The following is a 27,186-nucleotide window of genomic DNA, read 5'->3' on the forward strand; positions in this document are numbered from 1 at the left end:
TGATGTTTTGTTTGTTTTGATAGCTAAAACCATTTGTATACATCCCCCAGATGGCTCATAGTCACGTGCTGCCACTGTTGTAGTAGCTGTTAATCTTTTGCAGCTGGCTGTGTAACCAAGTGGAAGCTCTTCTCTTTATTGATGTTCAATTTTTCCCTGTTATAGTTGACCGTTACTTTAATCTGCATGAACTTTCAGATCCCAAATTGGTCCTGTTTATCAGGTTGCCTCCTATATTTCCATTCGGGACATTGTTCACGGTGTAGAGTGTGAAACAACTAGAATACAGTCCTTTTGCCTAGCAATGTTATTACAGCTTAATAGTAAGTTGTCAAAGATCTGGGGAGGAATTGGAGGGAACTTCATGGAAATGGTATAGATGTAAAAAGTGCTTTTAAAATAAGATGACACTGATGTTTTAACTTGAATTTATTTACATATATAGCTATAGATATATAATAATGCTATTTTTAGTGTTATTTTTTTAGGGGCACTAGCTGGCTCAGTGGAGCATGCGACTCTTGATCTGGGGGTTGTGAGTTTGAGCCCCATGTTGGATGTAAGGTGTAGAGTTTACTTAAAAAAAATAACACTGGGGCACCTGGGTGGCTCAGTTGGTTGAGTGTCTAACTTCAGCTCAGGTCATGATCTCAGGGTTCGTGGGTTCGAGCCTGTGTTGGTCTCTGTGCTGACAGCTCAGAGTCTGGAGCTTGCTTCAGATTCTGTGCCTCCCTCTCTCTCTACCTCTCCCCAGCTCACACTCTGTCACTCAAAAATAAATACACATTTAAAAAATTAGAAAAAAAAAACACTGTTTTCGGTGTTGGGAGCTTGGGCTCTTCTAAATGTCCATTGACTGCTGAATGGATAAAAAAGATGTGGTATATATATGTATATGTAGATATATGTAAATGTATATATTTATATATATATATATGTGTGTGTGTGTGTGTATGTAATACATATGTATACACACACAATGGAATATTACTCAGCCATCAAAAAGAATGAAATCTTGCCATTTGCAATGACATGGATGTAGCTAAAGTGTATTATGTTCAGCAAAATAAGTCAGAGCAATTCAAAACCGTATGATTTCACTCACATGCGGAAAATTAAAAACAAAACAGATGAACATAGGGGAAGGATGAAAAGAGAAGCAAACCATATGAGATTCATTCATTCATATTTAGAGAGTAGGGGAGGGGCAGAGAGAGAGGGAGAGAGAGAATCCTAAGTAGGCTACTTGGTGTTAGCTTGGAGCCTGACACGGTGCTTGAACTAATGAATCAGGAGATCATGGCCTGAACTTAAATCAAGAGTGGAATGCTTAACAGACTGAGCCATGCAGGCAACCCGAGAGATTCTTAACCATAGAGAACAAACTGAGGGTTGGTGGAGGCAGGTGAGTGGGGGATGAGCTAAATGGGTGACGGATATTAAGGAGGGTACTTGTGATGAGCACTGGGTGTTGTATGTAAGTGACGAATCACTAAATTCTATTCCTGAAACCAATATAGCCCTGTATGCTAACTAATTAGAGTTTAAATAAAACGTTGAGACAAACAAAAAGAGCTTGGGCTCTTGAGGCAGCAGATCTGAGTTCAAATCCTGTTCTGTACAATCTATTTCTCCTGTCCAAATCTATTTCCTTAGGTATCAAAGAAGGATATTAATTTCTGCTTCCTAGGATATTGTGAGAGTTGAGGCGATAATATACATCAAACAGTACCTTGTTTGGTACATAAGTGCTTGGTTATTATTTCTCTCTCAAAGTCTGATTGCAATATAAAACATCACATTTTTATGCTCTTTTCATTCACTTTACTTTGAAAAAAATTATATAATTAAATACCTGGGAAGAAGCTTCTAAGATACATGGTCAGAGTTCTAGTTTTCATTTTTCCTGAAAATGAATTTTTTCTTGTTCTGCCTTCTTCCTGTCCTTTATGTAAGCAGCAAAACATTCATTTTAAGGGTGATCAAGGCCAAGGATGCAGTCCAGAAATCTGTGACCATGGTGTCCTTACATCTGTGCTGTTATGAAAGTAAATCTACCATCATCTGTGACCCTCAAGATCCATCCCATTTATAATGAGTATTTCATTACCTATTTGTTCTGGCTCACCCTGTGTAAAGGATGTTCAGGAGATGGTTCGCACTTTCCTGTTTTAGTGACTTTCTCCCTCCCTACCACTGTATGCTTTAGTTCTGTTTTCTTGTCAGCTGTATTTAATGTGATATTAAACCTATCCCTTCAGGTTTTAATTTTTTTAAGTTTTTATTTAAATTTCAGGTAGTTAACCACAATGTAATATTAGTTTCAGGGGTACAATATAGTGACTCAACACTTCCATACAACACCTGGTACTCATCACAAGTGCATTCCTTATATTTTTCATTTTCTGAAGGTTCTAAGAATTGCTGTTTTTCTCTTTCTTTTAAGGTTTATTTATCTTGAGAGGAAAAGTGCGCACAAGCAGGGAAGGGGGAGAGAGAGAGGGAGAAACAATCCCAAGTAGGCTCTGCACTGTCAGTGTGGAGCCCAACACAGGGCTCGATATTACAAACTGTGAGATCATAACCTGCGCTGAAACCAAGAGTCAGATGCTTAACTGACTGAGCCACCTAGGTGTTCCAGAACTCTTTTATTTCAAATTGGTTAGGTTATTATTATATACAGGTATAGAAATATCTCTCTATACTTAATGCTTATCTTTTATTTCTTTGTTTTAAAAGTGCCAGTTGATAATTCTAGATCTGTATTTACACTATAGACAGTAGAGAGAGAGAGAGAGTTGCTTTATGTTCTAATGATTATTGCTCAAGGTCCCTTATTTCCTTTCATGCTTAGTTGCTGTTTGTTTGTTTGTTTGTTTGTTTGTTTGTTTCAATGAGCTGATCATTTTCCTTGGAATATTATTTTTGGGGATTCTCTGGGGCTTAGAATGAAGGGAGAACTCTTCTAGAAAGGGTTTACATTTGCCTTGTCAAAGAGTGCCTAAGGTGTGATACTCTGGAGTCACTATAAATTAAATGAAATTCATAGCTTGAGGTTTTGGAGGGGGGGACTCAGTAATACTGTATTATAAATCTACCTGAAGAATGTGTAAGGATTTGGGGAAGGTCACGTTTGTTTACGTTTCATAATTTTCTTGAGGGTGTAGCCCTTAGCTCTTCTTGATGAGGGTTCTCTGCAGTGTGGTATTTGACTGAGCCCCCTCTCCCCACTCTTTCAGTCTTGCACCAAAGTAAACCTAGGCTATGGCAACTGGGATGACTAGGTCCAATAAACGCCCTTAGGGAAATATCTTCAGTGTTCCACTTAATTCTTCAAGTTCCCATTTTACTTACATTCTGGCCTAGGACTCTTATGAAGTATTTCATTTTGACAGAAAAAAACCCCACAGTATTTTTATTTATTTTTATTGTTAAGGTTGGTCCACATAACCTAGATTGCCATACTACTAGAAACAGAACTTCCCCATTGTTTTTTTAATGGGAGTTTTCTCAGCCAGATTTTCTATTTAACATTTAATATTTCTTGGACATAATTCTCACCTCTGACCTTACTTTCTTGCTACTGGCAGCTTTATTTATAATCTCCATTTCATCTTTATTTTCTCCTTTGAATAATTTATATCAACATCAAATACCTTGAAGTAGTTACTCTCATTAATGTGATACATATTTTCCAAAAAAAAAATCTTTAAAAATCCTCCAGATGATATAGTTGTGTGTTTGAAGAATGGATGCATGACTTTGGAGAAAGAGTCAGGACTTGGCAAATGGGTGAAATAAAAACATGCAGTGAGAAATTCATGGATAGAAAGAGAGCATTGTTGAGATGATTGACAAGACCATTTAGGTTGTCAGAGAATTAAACTAAGCTAGGAAGGGGTTATGGGATATAAATTGATTAAAGGAGGTAAGACAGGCAGGAATGATGAAGGAACTACAAGTACGAGAGCCATGTTAATCTTTGGTAATTCTGTATTCAGATTTTTAAAAAATCAATTGATGAACATTTGACTATGGACCACATAAATCAGGGCTGGTTGGTAGTCTTCTCTTTTCTTATAACTAACTATCAGATATTATCTATAACAAAGGATCTTTTGACCTCAAAAGAATATTCTTGGTATATTCACTCATCAAAGCAATACCTAGAAACAATAGAAAATCAGAAAGTTATTATATAGGACATCTGATACTTGATGATTGTTTTTCATCTGGAGATAATAGGGAGACTCAGAAAGCATAAATTTCATCATGTTATTTTTATATCACATTTTCCCTGCTATTCTTTCTCACTTGGAACAATTTAATGTACTACACTTGAAAGAGGGTATAATATGTGATTATATTTTGGATTGTAATGTGTGTGTGTGTGTGTGTGTGTGTGTGTGTGTGTGTGTGTGTGTTGGTATAAACATATGTATGTAAAATTCTTTACCTCTGAATTTCTAAGTTGTTTTAAATGTTTAAAGTTGCTTGGCCACCATTCATCATTTATGGAGCTACTCCTCTGCCTCTGGCATTATATTGTTTTTGCATATATTTTCCCATTGAATGCTCAGAAAATCCTGTGAGTTGGAAATTATTGTTGCTATCTAGTAGGTGAAACTGAGACTCAGAAAATAACTAACACTTAACTTTATTGTTTATGAAGGTCTTTCACCTATATTTAAAGTATATTTTAACTGTGATTCTCATATCAAGCCTATGAGTTAGATCAGATTTAGAAAACCTTCACTGACCAATAGTAATTGTATCTAATAATATATATATCTTATGTGTAATGCCATGAGAGGGACCCAAGGGATGGGAAGAATGTGTGAAAAGTTCCTGGAAGAATGTAACAAGTAGACTGTATAGTTATAAATGGCATTCTCTGTTCCAACTATTTATTTAGTTTTGTCAGGTACATTTTTTAGAGATACTTTTTTTTCATGTGTTCCAGTGATTAAAGCCAGGAAGTATTTGTTGCATAAAGCTGCAACCCCAAAATATTAATGATCTGTTTCTTTTTGGGTGTCAGAAAAATCTCGTTTGTAAATTTGGGTGTGATGATCAAAGTGAAAAGGAGTGTGTGAGGTAAATTTATGCTAATTGGCTAGAATTCTTTTTGCTTCTTTCATTTCAGATTCTTGCTGTAGGTAAGAAAGGATTTCATGGGGCCATAGAATCAGAGGGGGGAAAAACATATCTATGATATGGTGAGCTATTAATACTTCCAAAATTAAGAAGCCATATTTAGTATAGTACAACTCTGGAATTTTTTTTTAAATGTATATAATAAGTTAGAGTTTAAATAATGGACTCAAGGTCAGGCAGCTTATAAATGGTGGCAGTTGGATTTAAACCTCATCTATTTCCCCTTAGAACCATGCTCTAAACCCTTCAACACTTCCAACAGGAGATAGGGGTTTCCACGATTCAGAGTTTTTTAAATTGGCCAATTATGGGATCATGCTACAACTGTAAGTTTTTAGATTCACTTAAATGATTCTTAGCCATATAAGTCTTAGGTCACAGATGAAGAGGATTATTTAGGAAATAATTACAGGAGTTAAAATTAAGGTAATAATAAGCCCATAGTAATTATAGCTCACATATTTCAGTCTTTTATATTTTTTTTCTTTTTGTGCATAAACACAGATTCACTATTTTTAACTTTTTATATCTGTCAAATTAAATTTTGCAGTGCTGATTTTCTTGTCATTGGGTTTATAGTATTTGGTTGAATTAAGGATTATTTTTATTTGAGTTTACCAAGCAAAGCAATTAAATCAAAGTCCAAAAGCTTATGTTTTGTTTTCCATAGCTTTTGACCATGACTGGCACATAGTAGTTTCTCAGTAAATATTTATTGAGTGAATGTGTGGGACAAGTATACATTTATTATTAATATTGGTTTGTCCATTAAACGTTTTTTCAGCTACTAGACCAAAGAGAAATATTTCCTTTGTGAAAAAATGCTCAAATTCTGATATATATTTTTAATACAGTATCTTTCTAAAGCTTCTGAGTGTTTAAGGGTGTTATTGAATATATGTCATTAATGCTTACTGGAAATTCTCTTAAGTCTTAAGACATTGATACATACTATCCCATATAATGTATTTTCCCAACTGATGATGATTAAAATAAATGAGTCACATGAGAAAATACACTGTCTCCTAAACCTAGCCAACTACAGCTGAGTGCTCTTTAGAAGTTAACTACTTGTTGACTGATTTCGAATGGCCTAAGATGGAGTAACGGGGAAGGCTAGAATCTAGCTCTGTGAGACCTTCATCCTCCAGAAGCTAGCTCAGGCATATTCTCATGTTCGCAGCAGAGGTGTAACAGAGGAAGAAGAGATGTGTAAGTACCGATTCAAGCCCCTGCTTCATGACTCATAACATCCCATTGGCCCAAGCAAGTCACGTCCTGGACTGAGAGTGAAGGTTACATACCAAATGGTATGGATATAAGCAGGAGTGAAGAACTGGGGCCATTAATATAACCAATCTACTATATAAGCCTAACTCATTGAATCTATTCGCATAAAGTATGTGTGGCATTTCCACTCTAGCCTTCTGAACCATTGCTTAAAGCTGAATCTTAAAAGACAAACATAAACACACACACGTGCACATGTGCGCACATACACATATAACTTTGTTCATTTTCTGCTTACCTTATACTTTTTGCTAATGCACTTCATTAGCTAAAATATTTCTGTAGAGACTAGCACAAGAATAGCAGGCTTTTAATAGAAATATCACATGGTATGAACTTGGTGTTCAGTATACAAGACAAATATTATCCACATGGCATTTATCAAATAAAATTTGTGTGTGGACATTTTATTTACAAGCACACATTGTAAGGAAAGACTTATTTTAAAAATAAAAATGAGGGGCGCCTGGGTGGCGCAGTCGGTTAAGCGTCCGACTTCAGCCAGGTCACGATCTCGCGGTCCGTGAGTTCGAGCCCCGCGTCGGGCTCTGGGCTGACGGCCCCGCGTCGGGCTCTGGGCTGACGGCTCGGAGCCTGGAGCCTGTTTCCGATTCTGTGTCTCCCTCTCTCTCTTCCCCTCCCCCGTTCATGCTCTGTCTCTCTCTGTCCCAAAAATAAATAAACGTTGAAAAAAAAATTTAAAAAAAAATAAATAAATAAAATAAATAAATAAATAAAAATAAAAATGAGCTGATCATTCTACAAACATTCCAGCAGCCTATTATAATGAAATTGTGTGTTAAGTGTCATTCTTAAAGCAAGGGAGATGGCATTTGCATATCAGTATAATTGCTTTGGATTAAACACTGAAAGATGAGAGCCAAGAGAGATTAAGCTGAAATGAGGGCAAGTGATAAAAAAGTGATATTATGTCAACATAGCATCTGGATATCTGTTGCTATTTCCGTTGAAATCCTAAATCGCAATGTTTCTTAAAATTAGCATTGAATTCCAGTCTTGAAATATAATAAAAAATTAAAATGTTAATGCATAAATTGTGCTTGATAAATACAATTTGATTTGAAAGCCAAGCTAGAGTTTTCTCTACTTTGTTAATATTTATTTGTTCTTAATGTACTAGACTATAAGCTGTTGAAAGGCATTATGTCTCAGTTACTCCTGTGTCTTCAGGGCTTTGATATAATCTGTCCTGTAATAGGTGCTCAATTAATATGTGTGAATGAATGAATGCAAGGTTTGGTGACCCCTTCACAGTCACTGTTAAGTCTTTTAGAGGAATAGTTGGAGACTGCTGGTTTTGATTGGTCTTCTCCCTCTTTGCCTCAGGGAATCTTCAGTCATTAAATAGGTAAAGCCTACAGTCACCTGCGAAGGCTTTGTGACTTGGGGCAGGTGTGAGGCAACTTCTTTTGTAATTCAGGCGGCATCCTGTTGGGATGTTTGCTTTGGAGCTTATATTAGAAACCACCCTTTGTTTGCTGTGTCCACAGCCTCAGAAACCAATCTCACACCTTTTCTGTAATTCAATGATAATGCATAACTCTTATTTGCATCAGAGAATGAGCACCGCTTCCAGGTGTCCCTTGAACTCATCATCGTTACTTCCTGTTTGCAAGACTGCCTGTTTTGTTAGATCGTCCAAAACATTTTCTTTAAACTTGGTGAGACTGACCCCTCCATTTCAGTTATTCTGAGGAATTTATTCTGTGGAATGTCAAAACAGCTTACAAATACTATCTTCTTTAATCCTTATAACAGCTGTGTAAAAAAGTTCCCATTAAATATCTCCATTTTGCAGATGAAGAAATGGAGGCCCAGAGAAGTTAAGTGACTTAGCCATGGCCCTACGACCAGCAAGTGCCAGAGCCAGGTTTTACAATTATACAGTTTGGCCCCAGAGGGTTGTTCTCGTAACCACTGTGCTGTGAGTGCATAGGTGAAGGCTTCCCTAAGGCTTCTGAAAATGAAGTATTTTGTATGCCACATCTCTTCTGTGGTGGTTGTTTTAAATTCTTAATTGTGGTACAAAAAAAAAAACAACTCAAAACATGAAATTTACCACCTTAAACATTTTTAAGTATACAGTTCAGTAGTACTAGATGTGTTCACGCTGTCGTACATCAAATCTCTGGAACTTTTGCATCTTGCAAAACTCAAAACTTTCTCGTTGAACAGTAATTCCCCATTTTCTCCCACATCTCCTTTTAATTCCTGTCATCCCAAAGACAGTCCCCCCCCATTCTAATAAAACTCCATCATACTACTATCACATGATATAATAACAGCTAAACAGAGACAGGACATTGTTTTATTTGCATAGATAACTTTATGCCCAGAATTCAAAATTTTTAAGAAATACATATACACAAGAAATGGGGTGAGTTGAAATAAAAAGATTTGTACTGATATGTCTTTTTCTTCTTCAGTTTGGCCTTAGAATTTTGCAAAAGGAAACTTTTCTGTTATAGTTCATCAGACTGACCTACAACTGAATCATAACTTCAGGAATATTTTCTTGGTTCAAAGCCAAGAAAGCAAAACAAAACTGTATTTAATTTTCTCATTTCTTATATATAAATATCATTTTAACCTCTGCTCAAAGAGAAATTACATTTAAATACCGAAAAAGTGCTATTATTATATATAGCCTATATTTTATAATAATAATTGCCATTTAGTACTCTTTGATGTTTTAAAAAGACAGTTGTGACATTCAACATAGAGAATATAAATATGTATTACATATATTTATGATTTTATATATAACAGATTTTTAATCAATTAAATAAAATACTAATGCTATAAAATGCATGCAGCATTATAAATCTATGTTTGAAAAACGAAACAAAAATCTGAAAAGGATACTTATATCAATGTACATTTTCTTTTTTTTTTTTTTTTTTAATTTTTTTTTTCAACGTTTTTTATTTTTTTATTTTTGGGACAGAGAGAGACAGAGCATGAACGGGGGAGGGGCAGAGAGAGAGGGAGACACAGAATCCGAAGCAGGCTCCAGGCTCCGAGCCATCAGCCCAGAGCCTGACGCGGGGCTCGAACTCACAGACCGCGAGATCGTGACCTGGCTGAAGTCGGACGCTTAACCGACTGCGCCACCCAGGCGCCCCTCAATGTACATTTTCAATTCTTATTTTTCTTTATATTTACTACCATATTTGATCCACAAATAATCTTGTGCAATAGTTTGAAGGGGCTGTTCTAATGGATGATATAGAAATAGATTCAGATTCCAGAGCGACAGTGCTTAGGCTAAGCATTACAGGATGAGCACAGAAGGGAAAGGAGTTCCTGGCTCAAGGTCTCCACCACAACATGGAAGTGAGGAACAACTCGGATATCAGGAGCACCTGTACTTTAAGTACAGAGGAAGCCACAGATGTGAATGGGGAAATGGGGGGAAATGGGAGGAAATGGGGAGGAGAGGCCAAACCCAGGTCAAAAAAGACCTCATATAGCCAAACAAAATAGTTTGAATTTGATTCCACATAGTATGCACATGCACTGAAGGGTATTTAGCAATGCACTGTGACACATGTTAAAATGTCACAGATGAAATATTTTATCAAAAATCTATTTGCTAGTGTCAGGACTCATTCTCAACTTTTTCCTCCTGTTTCCTTAGGCAGGGTGGTTGGTCGCTCAGCTGTTAAAAGGAAGTCTGAGGATTTCTCTAAGAATCCCTCCAAGCCCACAAGTTGGTGTAGAAGTAGTTAGGGATAAGGGTATACAGAGGAATTTTCTGCTTCCTAAAGTACTTAAAACTACCTGGTAATTAATTCCATTGCTTTGTGAATTATTTTAACAACAAACAGTAAAGGGACTGGTAGGCTCAGGGAAATGATGAATGCCATCATGTTTGGACATGTTAAATGAAAGATGTTTACCAGTCACCCAAGGGTATGTCTCAAATAGCAAATATTACAATTTAAAAAAGTCTTTTAACAAAAATAACTATTTAAGAAATATATTTTTTATGATGTTTTCAATAGCTCATTTTTTTCAAGCAATCTCAAATTCCAAAAACTCAGGAAGATGACATTTTGAGTAATACAAAACTTTTAGTTACATATAATTATTTTATTTTATTTATTTTTTAAGACTATTTATGTTGAGAGAGAGAGAGAGAGAGGCAGGGGAGGGGCAAAGAGAGAGGGAGAAAGAGAATTCCAAGCAGACTGCACTGTTAGTGCAGAGCCCAACAGGGGGCTCAGTCTCATGGACCATGAGATCTTGACCTGAGCTGAATTCAAGAGTTGGATGCTTAATCGACTGAGCCACCCAGGCGCCCTGCATCTACGTATTTTTAAAGTATTATCCACATTTATGAATTCATCCAAATTTGGCAATGAGGGGATTTTAATGTAGTCATTTACCTTCTTGCCTTACAATGTTATCATAAAATATATTGTTTAGGAGCTACAGAAATCACTTTTAATTAGCAGCTATTTTTAAGGTAATTTCATATCACAGCCATCTATTCTTTTCCCTATAATTACCTGTTGTAATTTGTTTCACAGTTCACCTAAACTTAGCATTTTTCACTCATGTGTCCATTCTAAGTCAAGAAACTTTTACTTTTTCTCTCTAGTGGTTATTGTCTGATGGGGACAAAATAATTGAGACAGACTAGAAGAGGAAGATGGAATAGGGGAGCAAGAGACAGACAGCAGGTGCATTTGTATATTATGAAGTGTTTGTAAAATAATAAGCACCACATGAATAATGCATTGGACGAATATTATCTGGCAAATGATATTGAGTCATATATCCCAATCATCCCTCAATTACTGAAGAACGAATTACAAGTGCCTAATGCATCCAGTTTTATCAGAGAGAGAATTCACCATGTGGGCCATCTAGGTAGAGTAAAAGGGTTACTCTTTATTTAATAGAGGATTAAAATCTCTATATCTGGATCTGGATCTATATGTCTATAACTGTACCTATATCTATATAACTTGAAAACCTAAGAGAGGTGTGTGGGTGTGGGTGTGTGCGTGGGTGCATTTAAAAGTCTAGGGTGGTTCTTTGTGAGGAATTAAATTCATAAGGTGTATTTGCTCTTGCTTCCAAGGTTGGCTTTTATGTAATGCAACAAAACTATTATTTGCACTAATATTATTACTGTAGTTCATTTTCAGCTTAAGTACTTATGTTTTTTTCTTTCAAATGTTTAACATTTGTATTCATTAAAATTAATTTAAATTTCAGTATTTAATATATCTTATATTAACCTCGACAATAAACTTAAGAAGGGAATATTCCTATTCCCATTTTACAGATAAGGAACTGGAGAGTCACTTAAGTTAAGAAACAGGTTTAAGGTTAGTTAATTGCAGAGATGGGAGACTGACCTCATGGTGGCTAATATCAAAGTCCATTCATTTTGTTTTTCATTAAATCACTCCACTGTCTTTATTTAAAAAGCACAGGGTTGGGCTTCTGTATGGTTTGTTTACCTAGCAGTGTAAAATACTGAGACATCAAAGACAAAGATGAAGTAAAAAGTTAGAAACCCTTTGCTTCAATGTTTTCTTTTGTTTAAAAGAGAGAGGGAAATGTAATGCAAGATCTAGGATTTTGGAGTGGTTGGTGTGCCTTTCTTCATTTTACCTGTTGACTGATTTGCTGTCTGCTCGCTAGATGGATGTGGCTGAGCTGTTGGGGCGGCCACTGTTGTCAGAGGCACTGGGTGTGGCAGAATTCTCAGCTCTACCTGCTGCTGGGGCTGCAGCTGTAAGGCAGACGACAGCTGCAGTGTGTGCTGAGAGCCACTCTGCTCAGGTCTTCTCTGGCTCTCCACACAGCCAAGTGGAGACAACACAGCTGCCTGCAGGGGCTGCAGCAAACTTCCTGCTCCAGCAAGGTTAAGGACAACAGCTTGCTGAGCAGATAAGGCTGTTCTCTGACTGGTTGACCCTTGTGCACTTGAACCCTGTGATACTGGCTGCTGAGGATGAGGAGCTGTGGGCTGCTGACTGGAAGCTGTAGGTTGTTGAAGTTGTTGTTGTGGAATCAGCTGATAGAGCCACTGCTGCTGAGGCTGTTGCTGTGTGTTCAGTTGCTGGGTGTTCAAAAGGTATGAACCTTGTGGAAGCTGGAACATGCTTACCGGCCTGATACTTGGGGCATCTTTAAAAAAAAACTGAGCACCTGCTTGAGAAGGAGGCTGCAGTGCCGTGGGCCCTACATTTGGTGGCCAAGATCCTGAGGGCAGGTTACTGGGCTTGATTCCCGCAGGAGCTGTGGCCCCAGTGGTAGAGCCCTGCCCAAGGCTGGAATCCCTTGCCCAAGCCTGGACTCCACTGACAGGGCCCACCACTTGGGTGATGTTGGGGCCAGCAGAACTGTCTGTGGACTGGGTGGCCAGGCTTCTTTGTGATGAGCCGGTAGTGGATATGGTGGTTTTAGGAAGTATCCTAACTTGAGTCACTTTTGCAGAAGATTTCTGGGACTTGGCCGTGACCTGGGTGGCCAGGCTTCTTTGTGATGAGCCGGTAGTGGATATGGTGGTTTTAGGAAGTATCCTAACTTGAGTCACTTTTGCAGGAGATTTCTGGGACTTGGCCGTGACCTGGGTGGCCAGGCTTCTTTGTGATGAGCCGGTAGTGGATATGGTGGTTTTAGGAAGTATCCTAACTTGAGTCACTTTTGCAGGAGATTTCTGGGACTTGGCCGTGACCTGGGTGGCCAGGCTTCTTTGTGACGAGCCGGTAGTGGATATGGTGGTTTTAGGAAGTATCCTAACTTGAGTCACTTTCGCAGAAGATTTCTGGGACTTGGCCGTGACCTGGGTGGCCAGGCTTCTTTGTGATGAGCCGGTAGTGGATATGGTGGTTTTAGGAAGTATCCTAACTTGAGTCACTTTCGCAGGAGATTTCTGGGACTTGGCCGTGACCTGGGTGGCCAGGCTTCTTTGTGATGAGCCGGTAGTGGATATGGTGGTTTTAGGAAGTATCCTAACTTGAGTCACTTTCACAGGAGATTTCTGGGACTTGGCCATGACCTGGGTGGCCAGGCTTCTTTGTGATGAGCCGGTAGTGGATATGGTGGTTTTAGGAAGTATCCTAACTTGAGTCACTTGCGCAGAAGATTTCTGGGACTTGGCTGTGACCTGGGTGGCCGAGGTTCTCTGTGATGTGCTGGTAGTACACAAAGTAGCTGTAGGAGGCCTGGAAACTTGAATCACTTCCACAGAGGATTTCTGGGAAGTGGCCATGACTGGGGTGGTCAGGGTTTTTTGTGATAAGCTGGTAGTAGATATGGTGGCTTTAGGAAGTATACTAACTGGAGTCACTTCCACAGAAGATTTGCAGGACTTGGCCATGACATGGGTGGCCAAGGTTCTCTCTGAGGAGCTAGCACTGGACAAAGTAGCTGTAGGAGGCATGTTAACTCGAATCACTTCCACAGAGGATTTCTGGGAATTGACCGTGACTGGGGTAGTCAAGGTTCTTTGTGATGAGCTGGTAGTGGACACAGCGGCTGCAGGAATCACGCTAGCTCGAGTCACTTGCACAGAGGATTTCTGAGATCTGGCCATGGCCTGGGTGGCCAAGGTTCTTTGTGATAAACTGGTAGTGGACAAAGTGACTGGAGGAAGCGTACTAATTTGAATCACTTCTGCAGAAGGTTTCGGAAAGTTGACTGTGATCGGATTGGTCAGGGTTCTTTGCGATGAGCTGGTGGTAGTCAGGGTGGCTGCAGGAAGCACGCTAGCTTGTTTCACTTCCACAGAGGATTTCTGGGAATTTGCTGTGACCTGGGTGGCCAGGGTTCTTTGTAGAGAGCTGGTGGTAGACAGAGTGGCCACAGGAAATGTGCTGATTGGATTCACTTCCACAGGGGATTTCTGGGAAGGACTTGGTGGCTTAGAAGCTGGAGCAGGAGATAGAGATTTAAGAAAGCTGCTTCCCTGCCATGGAGTAAAACTGTTACCTGACCAAGTCTTTCCTGAGCTTGAGGGAGGTTTGATGGCTGGAGATGGATGGCTGACTGCCTTCCCCAGGACTGAAGACTGAACACACACGATCTCAGGCTCTTCTGTTTCTTTCCCTGGAGGCAGCTGGCTGAGGCTGGCTGAGCCACTGGAGCTCTGTGACACAGTGACTTCCCTCCCAGCATCACTCTTTGACCTAGGCAGAACACTAGTTGAATGGTCACCTGTGGAGAAGTGCGGAGGGGACGCCTGTCTTTCATATCTGATTTTTTTACGTACCCTTCTTTTACCAGAGATAAGTGGATCATTAAGTGACTGCATGAAGGCTGGCTGGCTTTGAGACTCATCGCCACCTTCATATCCAAATTCAAAATCATCTTTTGCCTCGTGGGCTGGCCAGTCTGTTGGTTGTGACTCATCATATTTGACAAACTTCTCCCATTTAGCATATTTCTGCACGTCCACTTCAGAAGGTACAGCCAAGTCACAGGGTCTCTGTTTCCACGTATCTACATAATTCCCCGGTTTAGAAATTACGAAGTCACAATTCTCACTTGTTGTACTTTCTCTGCTTTTTTTGTAAGAAGGCCATGCTCTCAGCTCAGGAGGAGGTGGACGATGAGACAGCTCCTGCTGCCGGTTCAGGGAGGGTGCAGAATACCTCTTGAAGCTCCTTTTCATGGGGCCAGTGTTCATCTTTTGCTTGTTATAGAGCAGCCTGTTTGCAGTGCAGGCTACTGATACAGAAGGATCAAGACACAGCGGTTCGGCCGTGGCTAAGATCAGCTGGCTCTCCAGCAAAAGCCTGTCTTCCTGGGTCCAGGTCTGGTCATCGCTGGTCATGGACTGCACGTCGCAGGCTAACGTCTGCATCGTTGGCCGCAGGAGAACATGCCTGCTCGTGTAGCCGGGAGGTTCCCGACTGCACTGCCGGTAGTCCCGTACCTGGGCTATGACACACCCAGAGTGAAAAAAGTTAACCTGAGATTTTTCCAGGAGATCCACCAGAGCAGGAGGTAATTGTTCAGCATCCAAGTATTCGAGCAACTCCCCTTCTTCGTAAGGCAGTCGAATGGTCTCCGAATAGGATCCATTTTCACCCTCGAGCATCAGCGAATATCCCTCCTTTCCTGGGTATAGGTTGACCACTAAGCACGGCAACGACTCTCTCCTCAGGAGCTTCTCCAACAAGTTCACGTTGCTTCTTAATTCCTCCGTAGCCTCAGGCTCTTTCCCGCATTCTTCCACATACAGGTCATAAAGTTTTTCATCCAGAGATGCTCCCCCACTCGCTGAGCCTTTCCTTTTAGGAGGCCTCTGCTGGGCACTGGCAATGATATAGTCCGCACGGTCCAGAGCTTGTTCTAAAGACTGTTGCATCGTGGGGCAACAGGGGCCCTAGAAAGAAGGGAAACTGCAAGTGCCTTGATGAGCGGGATAAAAATAGTGTCTCTGATACAAATGTATAGGTCTGCAGAATGTCCCAACTCCACACTGGAGCCACCAGCCTAACTTCACAATTAATACCAAGAAACCCGCCAGCAAGAAAACAAATCACAGAATTCTTGGCAGTCTCCCAAAATACCTGTGTCTGTACAGGCCGTAGCCTCTGTACCGGGCCTTACGTCGTGGCCCTTGGCTAGGCCGGAAGTTGACGCGGAGGGGTCAAGCTACATAGCCTCAGTGCGCTTGCGTGCTGCCTCAGTGCGCTTGCGTGCTGCCTCAGTGCGCTTGCGTGCTGCCTCAGTGCGCTTGCGTGCTGCCTCAGTGCGCTTGCGTGCTGCCTCAGGCTGCACCTTCCGCGCCTCCGATGGTGGGGTGTTAAGTGGTCTGCACTTCATTTTGTTTGTGCACTTCCTGTTGTGATGCCTGCGCTTCCTCTTGACAAGTAGGGCCCGGAAGCCATGTCTAGTCGATGGCAGTTTTATCGGATAATGACGAAAACCATTTCTAGGAACTGATTTGGTGTCATGCTTTTCCCCATTTTCTTGTCATAAAATAAAGAACAAAGAAAAATTACAAATATAATTATGACCTATGTGCTCTCCTTTTCCCCATAAAAAGATGTATGTGTGTTCAACCGGCAGCTGCTTTAGAGAATGGATTACAAGGGAAGTCGTACGCTGAGATTGAGACAATAGGATCAGTAACAAGTGACTTTCCATGTAGGAGTTAACAGTTTGCTTGGTGAGGCAAACAGGTAATCAGATAAATAGAATACACCACAGTTTATAGACTTGTGGGCAGAGTGGTAAAGGAGAGGAAGTGCTAAACATGGAGAAGTGAGACCAACTATCTCCAAAGGAAATGATAGTTGACCTTTCTTAAAGGGTGAATAGAAGTTATCAGACAAATAAAAGGATTCAAGTCATGGAAATTCTGGAGTTAGGAGAGAAATCTATATTGGAGCTATGGATGAGGATGTTGTCAAAATCTATTTGAATTTATTTTCCAGAGAGTTCCCACCAAGAGTCAGCCATATTTCAAAGTTATTCAAAATACAATTTATCTAATGCTCCAGGAACTTTAGAAAGCAGGCATTTTTAACCTCTTTTTTTCCAATGAAGAACCTGACATTCAAGCAACTTAAGTAATAGGCTGAAGGTTATAAAATGGTAAGCAGTTGAGGCAGGGAACAAATCCAAATATCTGACTGCAAAGTCTAGCCTCTTTCCACTTCTCTAGGAAACTACCCCTAAAAACAGAGGGGCATCTGGAAACATTGATAGGGAATTTGCTGATAGATGACCAATAGGGTGTCATCTTAAGATGACATGCAAATTTTGTGGGTTTTTTTTTTCGCTAATGTAAAACATTAAATTACTTGTTGTTATGCAAAATTGATCATTCATAAAGACATCCCATTAAAACCAGTCATGGATAAATAAATACCCAAGAATAATGAAGAAATTGTTTAGGAGATTAGTTCGGGGGATGGATGAAACCGGTGATGGGAATTAAAGAGTATGCTGATCAGGATGAGCACTAAATAATATATAGGATTGTTAAATTGTTATATTGTACACCCGAAAATAATATTACACTGTGTGTTAGCTATACTGGAATTAAAATAAAAACTTAATTTAAAGAATAAGTAATGGCAAGGGATTTGCCTTACCAGATATTAATTTAATTATATTAAATTAATATCTGGGTTTCCTGGTGTATAAATTTCACGGGAGATAAGGTGAACAGTTGGATATTTAAGAAATAATTCCCGAGACATACAGAAGTTTGCCATACAGCAGGAGTGGCATCACATGTCAGTGGAGGAAAGATAAAGTTTTCACTCAGTGGTGTTCGTAAAAAAGGAACCTGTTTGAAAAAACAAGCTTTTTTCTATCTTACCATTTTTGTAAATATAAGTCAATGATGAAACTACACAAGTACTGGAAGAAAATACTGAAAATTTTTAAAATATTTATAATTGCAGCATAGAAAAGGTCTTTCTAAAAGTCACTAAATCCAGAAGTTATAAAATGATTGATATAATTATTACAAAGAAATAGTAGCCAGTCTTCATGTCAGTCAAAATAAAATTAATGACAACAAACTGACAAAAGATATTTGAGCTAGAAATCAGAATACATAAATATCCTTAATATAAAAAGATCCTACAGCTCTGCCATACTATTTTTTATTCTCTGTTCTTTTTTGTTGTTGTTGTTCCCACCAGTTATCTTTACACTGATACCATTATGTGATTTTACTCCTCTTTTATCTTACCTCGATTTATACTGTTAGGCCAGCTGTAAATATTTTAATTCTCACCTATATGTTAATGAATCAGGTTACTCTCTACTCCTTTCTTCCTTCTCTCTGCATTTTTTAGGTGTGTTATTAATACTTCATCAGAGAAAATAGCATTTATTTGTTATTCTTATGACCATAATACTTAATACTGTGTTTATTTTAGTACCAGAACTTCAGTTAAGTATGCTCACTACCAAATCTTCTCCAGATCCTTCTCTGTCCTTACAGTGTAACATTGTCCATTGTAACATTGTAACATTCTCTATTTGTAGGAAGCATTTATATGTACAATATTTCCTGACATTCTTTTTTTTTAATGTTTAAAACCTTGCTGGTAAAAAATCTAGGCTCATACTCTGTCCTTTACATTCTTGAAAATGTTACTCTGCCCTTGTTGGGCTTTGTGTTTTCTTTTTTTGTAAGTGACTTGGCCTTTTCTCTGAAGGTTCAGAGGATGTTATTTTTATTTTATTTTATTTTATTTTATTTTATTTTATTTTATTTTATTTTATTTTATTTACAGGATGGTTAACATACAGTGTTATGTTATTTTCAACTGCACAATTTGGTGATTCAACAATTCCATACATCATCCTGTGCTCCTCATGACAAGTGTGCTCCTTAATCCCCATCATGTATTTCACCCATCCCCCCCACCTCCCCTCTGGTAACCATCAGTTTGTTCTCATTAGAGAAAAAAAGAATCGTTTGTTTCTTTACTTGTCTCTGTCTTTTTCTTTCCCTTGCTCTTTTGTTTCTTAAATTCTACATATGAGTAAAATCATATGGCATTTGTCATTCTCTGACTTATTTCACTTAGAATATACACTCTAGCTCCTTCCATGTCTTTGTACATGGAAAGATTTCATTATTTTTTATGGTTGAATGATACTCCATTGTATATATATACCACATCTTTATCCATTCATCAGTCGATGGACACAGGCTGTTTTCATATCTTGGCTATTGTAAATAATGCTGCTATAAACATAGGGGTGCATGTCTCTTTTTGAGGTAATGTTTTGTATTTGGGGAGGGTAAAAGCCCACTAGATTGTAAGGTAGTTCTGTTTTTACCTTTTTGAGGAGCCTCCATACTGTTTTTCACAGTGTCTGTACCAGTTTGCATTCCCACCAACAGTGCAAGAGCGTTTCCCTTTCTCCACATCCTCACTGCCTGTTGTTTCTTGTGCCTTTTGTTTTAGCCATTATGACAGGTATGAGGTGACATCCCACTGTAGTCTTTTGAAAGTTTATTTATGTATTTTGAGAGAGAGAGAGAGAGAGAGAGCATGCATGCACACCAGGGAGGGGCGGAGAGAGAGGGAGAGAGAGAATCCCAAGCAGTCTCTGCACTCTCAGTGAGGAGCCCAATGCAAGACTCAAACTCCATGAGATCATGACCTGAGCCAAAACCGAGTCAGAAGCTTAACTAGCTGAGACACCCAGGAGCCCCCATCATAGTCTTGATCTGTAGTTTCCTAAAGATGAGTGATAACGAGCATCTTTTCTTATGTTTCTTGGCCATCTGGATGTCTTCTTTGGAGAAATGTCTGGTCATGTCTTCTGTCCATTTTTATTATTTTATTTTATTTTTTAAAAATTTTTAATGTTTATTTTATTGTTGAAAGAGAGAGAGAGACAGAATGTGAGCAGAGCAGGGGCAGAGAGAGAGGCCGACCAAGAATCTAAAGCCGGCTCCAGGCTCTGAACTGTCAGCACAGAGCCCAACGTGGTCTTGAACCCACAAACCATGAGATCATGACCTGAGCCGAAGTTGGATGCCTAATCGACTGAGCCACCCAGGTGCCCCTCTTCTGTCCATTTTTAAATTGGATTGTTTGTTTTTGGGGTATTGACTTATATAAGTTTATTTATATATTTTGGATGCTAACCCTTTATCAGATGTGTCTTTTGCGAATATGTTCTCCCATTCTGTAGGTTGCTTTTGTCTTTCAAGACTGCTTTGCCAGTGCAGAGTGTTTTGTTAGTTTTAAAGCATAATGGTTTTGATAAGGTATTTCTTGGATTTAACCATCCTTTCTCTTTTTTGCCTGTTATGTGTTGGGTTCTTTTAATATGTAAATCCAGAGTTTTTATTTCAGCAAAGTTTTCTTTGAGTGGAGTCTTAAAACATTTCTGTTCCTTTGATTTGTTTTTTTTTTTTCTTTCCTTTCAGAGATTTCAGTTATAAGTATGCTGGATCATCTATTTGTGTCTTTTCTGTCACATTCTTTCTAAAACTTTTTGTATTTTTTTCCTTTTTCTATTCTGTCCTTTATAAGCCTATGTTAATGGTGGTTATACCTGTTCTCCCTTGGGAACTCTATTAATTTACTCTTGCTGCCATAACAAGTTACCACAAACTTAGTGGCCAAAAATAAAACCCATTTTTGTTTTCTTACAGTTCTGTTGGTTAGAACACAGGGCAGACTGAGCTTTGGGTCTCACAAGTCAAGAGTCTAGGTTGCCTGGGCCAGGCTTTTAACTGGAATATCTGGGGAAGAATCCATATCAAGTGGTTGGCTAAATTTAGATTCTTGTGGTTATAGGATTAAGATTCCTATTTTCTTCCTGATTGTCATCCAGGGACCACTCTTATCTCCTCACAGTTGCTCCTATTTGTTAAGTGTCTTCCTCCATCTTTAAGCCAGTGATGGCATATTGAATCCTTTTCATGCTTCAAGGGTCTCAGACTTCCTCTTTTGCTACCAGCTAGAGAAAGCTCTATGCTTTTAAGGGCCCATCTGGAGAATATGGAATCATCTTTCCTATTTTAAGTTATGGTGCCATATAACATAACGAAAGGAGTAATAAGTCTTATATTTAAGCGTGCTGAAAATTAGAGTGGGTCATCTTTCACTGGCCATTTAAAAATTCCGCTTACCACAAGCACCTTGCAATTTAGTCCTCATTCATGTTCTATCTCTCCTGAATTTGATTAGCTCCTGTTTCACATTTCCCTGAGATTTGTCATTTTCTTTTTGGAGGTTGTTTTTTTTTTCACTTTTATGATTCATAGTGTTTTTCTAATTCTGCAATCACTTATTTAAGTATAAAATTCCTTTTGGGGTATTGTGTTAAAAATTTTCCTCTGCTGTGTGCAAGTGTGGATGTGTATGTATGCAGATGTGGGTTTTTTTTTTTCAGTTTATTTGTTTTGAGAGAGAAAGAGAATGGGGGAGGAGCAGAGAGAGGGAGAGAGAATCCCAAGCAGGCTTAGCACTCTCAGCACAGAGCCAAATGCATGGCCTGAACCCATGAACACTGAGATCATGATCCGAGCTGAGATCCAGAGTCGGACACTTAACCAATGGAGCTACCCAGGCGCCTCTGTGTGCAGATGTATTTTTCAATGGTTTTACCTGCTTAACTGATACTCAATGGCTTTTTGCCCTGAACCAGCAAGAGAAGACACTTTGAGGTGGCTAGGGCAGGGAGATCACACGGCTTACTTCATTTCATATTTCAAGACCACCTTCATTTGCTGTTATTATCTACACACATAGATTTTATTGTTTTTATTGTTGGTGGTGGTGGTAGTAGTTTTTAGAAAATGGTCTTTTCTTGCACAAGTCTGGTTTCTTATTCATTGACAATATCTTGGTTTATTAGAGCCCTTTATTTTTAGGCAGCATTTCCTCCCCCACCCTTCACCGTTAGGTTTCAAAGGACACATTTCCTCTCAAAGGTACCGCACTCTCTTCCTGAGAAGGGATGACCACTTCTGGTCATATGCTTTTTCTATGCCTCTTTCTTCCTTGCTTTCTTTCTTTTTCAAACATTTATTCATTTTTGAGAGACAGAGCACAAGTAAGGGAGGGGCAGAGAGAGAGGGAGACATAGAATCCAAAGCAAGTTCCAGGCTGTGAGCTGTCAGCACAGAGCCCGACGTGGGGCTCAAACTCAAGAACCATGAAATCATGACCTGAGCTGAAGTCAGACGCTTAACCGACTGAGCCACCCAGGTGTGCCTATGCTCCTTTCTTTTGATACCTCAATAACCAGTGCTCTAATCTGCCTGGTCCCAAAGTGTTTCTCAGTATTTCCTGTCTCATAATTTAGTCTCAAAAACTGTCTACAAATTAATAAAAATAAGATCAGTAACCCAGGAGGAAAGAAGAGGTCAAAATGATCAAAGAAGGAATATAAATACCATTTAAGTATATGAAAAGACATTCAGCCTTACAAATAATAGAACTGTAAGTTAAGACTAAAATGAAAGACCTGTTTTTACCTATTGTATTGCCAAAGATGAAAGCACTTTAGAGCTTATCTTGTTAGCTACTGGTGTGGGGAAACAGACAGGTGTTACCCATTGTTGTTGAGGGTCTTAATTGGATGAAATCCTGTGGACAGCAAAGAACCTGGTACCAGGATCTGACCCTCGATTTGGCTTCAGGGTAACTGGGGATCATAGGTGAGAATTTTCCACTATTAGCATATACTCATTAAAAATTTACTTACTTTTCCATTTATTTTGAACAAGTGCAACATTTCCTCTGTTACTTCCTACACTACCAGGGCACAACTGTTTTCTGTCAATCGGGGTAGCTGTATTTCATTCTGAGTACCACTTTGTAACATAAGAGCACTCAAGCGGGAATGAATAGCGAGGACAAAAACCTAGGGAAATTCTGGCATTTAAGGGGAAAGGAGTGAATGAATAGAAGCACAAAAGGAAAACCAGGTAAAGGCCCTGTAATAAAATCTCAAGATGAATGGACATAAACATTATTAAATGTCATATTGTGCTTGAGCCAGATAATGACTGAAAGTCGGGAGATTACTGATAACACTAGTAACAACATTTTCTGAGAAATAATGGAGAGGAGACCGAGACCATAGTATAGAAAGGGATGAGCCTGTGTTGAGAAAATTAGAATAGTTTACAATATCACTGAGTGATTTGTATTAGTGAAGGGAAAGAGCTAAGGTACAGGTACACAGAGTACACAAACATGCACACAAAGACTCCCTCTGTAAAATTTCTCAATAATGCACTGAATGGATCAGGTAAATGTAAACATGCACAATGATAGTATCAACAATATCATTTTGGAATTTCAGGAAAGGATGTAAACCTTCATGTAGATTGTTATTTGAAAAATGAGAAACTAATGTACCCAAGGCCACAATGCAAATTAATGACTTATTCGTATTATGTGCTTTATACATTGTAGACATAATAAGTTGGTAAATAAAGACATCAGTAACTACAAAGTCAAATTAGGCAGCAATACTTCGTACAGTTTGTATTCCAAATAAATCCATATTAGTAAGGGAAACCAGAAGCAAAAAGCAATGTAATAGTTTTTTCAAATTAGCCACCAAGGTAGTCCATTGCAATTGTATTTAATAGACTAGTGAACAGAAGGGTTTTGAGAGTGGGAATGATTACAGTGCTGTTGTATCAATTGTGGCTTCAAGAAAGCACTCAAATAAAAGATGTCCAGTTATTCGTTATGATATTCTTCATGTGTGTATGAAGAATAATGTGGGAAGGCCCTGCATTCTGATAAGACTGAATGTAATAGGATTGAACTCCTCCATTCCAATAGCGTTTCCCATCTCTGGCTATTATCATAATGGACTTTTTAAGGAAGAAGCAGATATTATAATTGGAATTCATGCATACAATAAAGCCATTTTCAATTCTTTGTGACAGTCATTTCATATGAGAAGAACATGAGAAATAACCTTATAGTATTGACAGCTAAGTAGGTTTGACAGCTGACTGTGGCACTATCTCCTGTGTAATTATTCCACCTATCCTCTGGCTAGGGATAAATGTTTTGCATGTGACCCATGCTTCTGAAAATACTGAATTTCAAAATGAATGTTCCATGAACACAGCTGTTGACAACTGCAAATATTTAACCATCCAGTTCTAGAATCTCATTGGTGATTCTTCCATCTAAAACCAAGGAAAGAGCAAAGCTAATAATGGGCAATGCCTCCTTTATTGCTGTTCTATTTACTTACTTTTCTCCCTACTGCTGCACCTATGGATACTTTCCACTTTATGCCTCAGGTCAACTGCAGCTCCTTCTGGCAATACTATGAGACAAGTTTAACTGAATTTCAAATGTGTGGGACTTCAGTCCCAGAAAGGGCATTCTGTTTATATTGAACTTTTCTATAAAAATGAGTAGTTGGATCTGGAGAACAGAAATGGAAGAACAGTGTATTCACAGTAGGATAAGGAGACTAAATATCAAGGGCTATCTGATTTATCTCTTTTACGAGGTACTGCTGAAAAGGAGATAAAGCTTTTAAAAAGTGGTGACCTTGGTATAAATTCCATATGTAGCCAGTGGTGAAATATTATGAGTAATGAAAGGTATATGAAATAACATTGGGCAGAAGTGAGAAGGTTCAAGACATGTAGTGAGGTTGACAATCATCTAAGGGATGAAGCCATCACTGCACATCACAGAAACAGCAGTGATACATGTTAAGTAGCTGTTTGTCCATTACAAAGTATGTTTACATTAGGATGCTCTTTGCTTCTCACAGCAAGGATAGGAAATTAAGTACCTTTATAATTTTATGATCAGGTAACTGAAGTTCAGAGAAGACTAGTTACCTGTCCGTAATCACACAGCATGTTGGTGGCTTCTTCTGCCTGTGCAAGCCTCCTCCTCTTGTATTTTTTTTTTCATATTTGGGTAATATTAGTCCCACTTGGGTTTTGTTCTTAACACTTTTAATCATACCTCTAACAGGACTGTATAGCATTATATTCTGGCAGAGTGTAGAAGATTTTATTCCTACATTCTTTGTTGACAAAAATTTTTTACTACAATTGTCACATTGCAAGCATGTTTATATTTATAAAGAAATACAAATTATCAGACCTTTTTTTCTAAACATGTCCTGTTTTTTCCAAGGAAAGTTATCAGTTTGCTGGCATTTAAACCATTGGTTCTTTTAGTGAATTGTAGGTGATCCAGATTAATGGCTCTTCTTTCTAGTCAGAAAAATCTAAAAATTACTACTGATTGAAATTGATACTAAAACTGCATAAGAAGTATTGAAAAGAAACCAAATGCAAAATTTGCATGTCATATAGAATAAAAACGTCTCTCCCCAAAAATGTTTGATTCTGCCTTTAAATTAAACTAACTCACTGTTTGATTCTGCTCTTTTTTCATTGTAGAATATCAGTAAAAGACTTTCCTCATAGATAAGAAAATGCAAAAGTGCCTTAATTTATTAAATGTGTGGTGTTTATACATCGTTATTTGTACTTTTTGCGAATACATAACTATATAATTTGCTTATCTTTTTATTTTACCTCATGAAAGACTTTCAGGAATTTATGTATAATGTTGATTAAACACTCAGATGTTTGGGGGTGCCCAGGTGGCTCAGTCGGTTAAGCGTCTGACTTCGGCTCAAGTCATGATCTCACTGTTCCTGAGTTCGAGCCCCGCATCGGGCTGTGTGCTGCCAGCTCAGAGCCTGGAGCCTGCCTCAGATTCTATGTCTCCCTCTCTCTCTGCCCCTCCCCTACTCATGCTCTATCTCTCTCTCTCTCTCTCTCAAAAATGAATAAATGTTAAAAATTAAAAAAAAACACACACTCAGATGTTTGTTGCCTAAACTACTGTAGTGGCCAGGATCTAGTTGGTTAAAACAAATACATTCCAAATAGTTCATGAGGAGACATTTAATATGCAAAATGGGTTATAAATATGGTGGAAGAGCTGAAATGGCATAACACGAGGCATTCCAGGGGTTAGCAACAGTGGGAAGCCACAGGCACCCCTCTGTCTAGAGGGAAGAAGAGTGGAAGGAGGTCATACAACCAATTCCAGAACCTGAAATGACAGATCCTCTCTTGGAAAAAATCACGTTTGAACTCAGCCAGTAGGAGAGCCTGGTAAATGGAGCACAACTTCATGCGATAAAGTGGTGAACAAGGCAGATTAAACTCCTGTTCTCATGGTACTTACACTGAATGGAAGATGAAATATATACCTATACACAGAAATAAAATGAGGGAAATATCAATTAGTGATCATTGATAGGATACATATAAAGCAGAGTGGTACAGTTAAGACTGTGAAACCTTTATTGTTCTCATGGATTTTTGGTATTAATTTTATTTTTTAAACATTGGATTGAAATATCATTTACCTTAATTATTTTGTCTTTGGTACCCCCTCACTGTCCTCATGCTAGTTTTGTCGGGCTGACACTGTAACGTCTGAAAGAATTCTAGCTATTTTGCTTGAGCAGTTCGGTGAATGGTGTGGCTATTCGTGAGATACAGGAGGCCAGGGGAAGAGTAGATTTGAGAGTAAAAGTAGAGATTTGTTTCCAGGGCACGTCACGTCGTTAGGTCTGAAGTAACTTTTTAGTTTTCAAATAGGTATGATAAATAGGCAACTGGATATGTAAATCTAGAGTTGACAGAGAAATCAGAGCTGGAGATACAGACACAGAAGTCAAAAACAGAAATGATATTTAAAATATGAAGGTTAAATGTGATTACATAGAGGAAGATGAGATGACAGAATGCGTGAAAGCTTTTTAAAAAATAATGCCTTTATTGAGATAGCATTCACAAGCCATATAATTCATACATCCAGAATGTATAATTTAATGGGTTTTTTTTGATCCTGGTAAAATATACATAACATAGAAGTTTCCATTCCAACCATTTTTAATCATACATGTTAGTGGCATTACGTACGTTCACAATGTGGTACAACCATCACCACTATTCATTGCCAGGAAATTTTTATCATTCCAAACAAATTCAGTACCTTTCTTTCCCTCAGATCAGGTAACTTCTATTTTACTTTTGTCTGTCTGAGTTTGCTTATTGTAGATATGTAAGTGGAATTATACACTGTTTGTCCTTTTGTGTCTGACTTATTTCACTTAGCGTAATGTTTTTAAGGCTTATCCGTGTTGCATCAGGTATCAGGATGTTATTCTTGTTAAAGACCAAATACTATTCTGCTGTATTTATATGCCACATTTTGTTTACCCGTT

At 38.6% G+C, this 27,186-nt stretch overlaps 2 protein-coding genes across 2 annotated transcripts in view; one reads left to right on the plus strand and one right to left on the minus strand.

Moving 5' to 3' along the window:
- The window catches only part of LOC125157674 (transcription factor SPT20 homolog), a 67,848-nt gene extending 52,043 nt beyond the window's left edge, over positions 1-15,805 (minus strand). Inside the window, exons 1-3 of the mRNA XM_047844616.1 lie at positions 14,249-15,805; positions 13,482-13,492; positions 12,100-12,833 (exon numbers count right to left, since the gene is read on the minus strand). Of these exons, the coding sequence (XP_047700572.1) occupies positions 12,100-12,833; positions 13,482-13,492; positions 14,249-15,805 (2,302 nt within the window). The remainder of the gene's footprint in view (positions 1-12,099; positions 12,834-13,481; positions 13,493-14,248) is intronic.
- The window catches only part of IL1RAPL1 (interleukin 1 receptor accessory protein like 1), a 678,538-nt gene that overhangs the window by 99,721 nt on the left and 551,631 nt on the right, over positions 1-27,186 (plus strand). The gene's annotated exons all lie outside the window — the stretch shown is intronic.

This window comes from Prionailurus viverrinus, chromosome X (assembly GCF_022837055.1).
Source record: "Prionailurus viverrinus isolate Anna chromosome X, UM_Priviv_1.0, whole genome shotgun sequence".
NCBI lineage: Eukaryota > Metazoa > Chordata > Mammalia > Carnivora > Felidae > Prionailurus > Prionailurus viverrinus.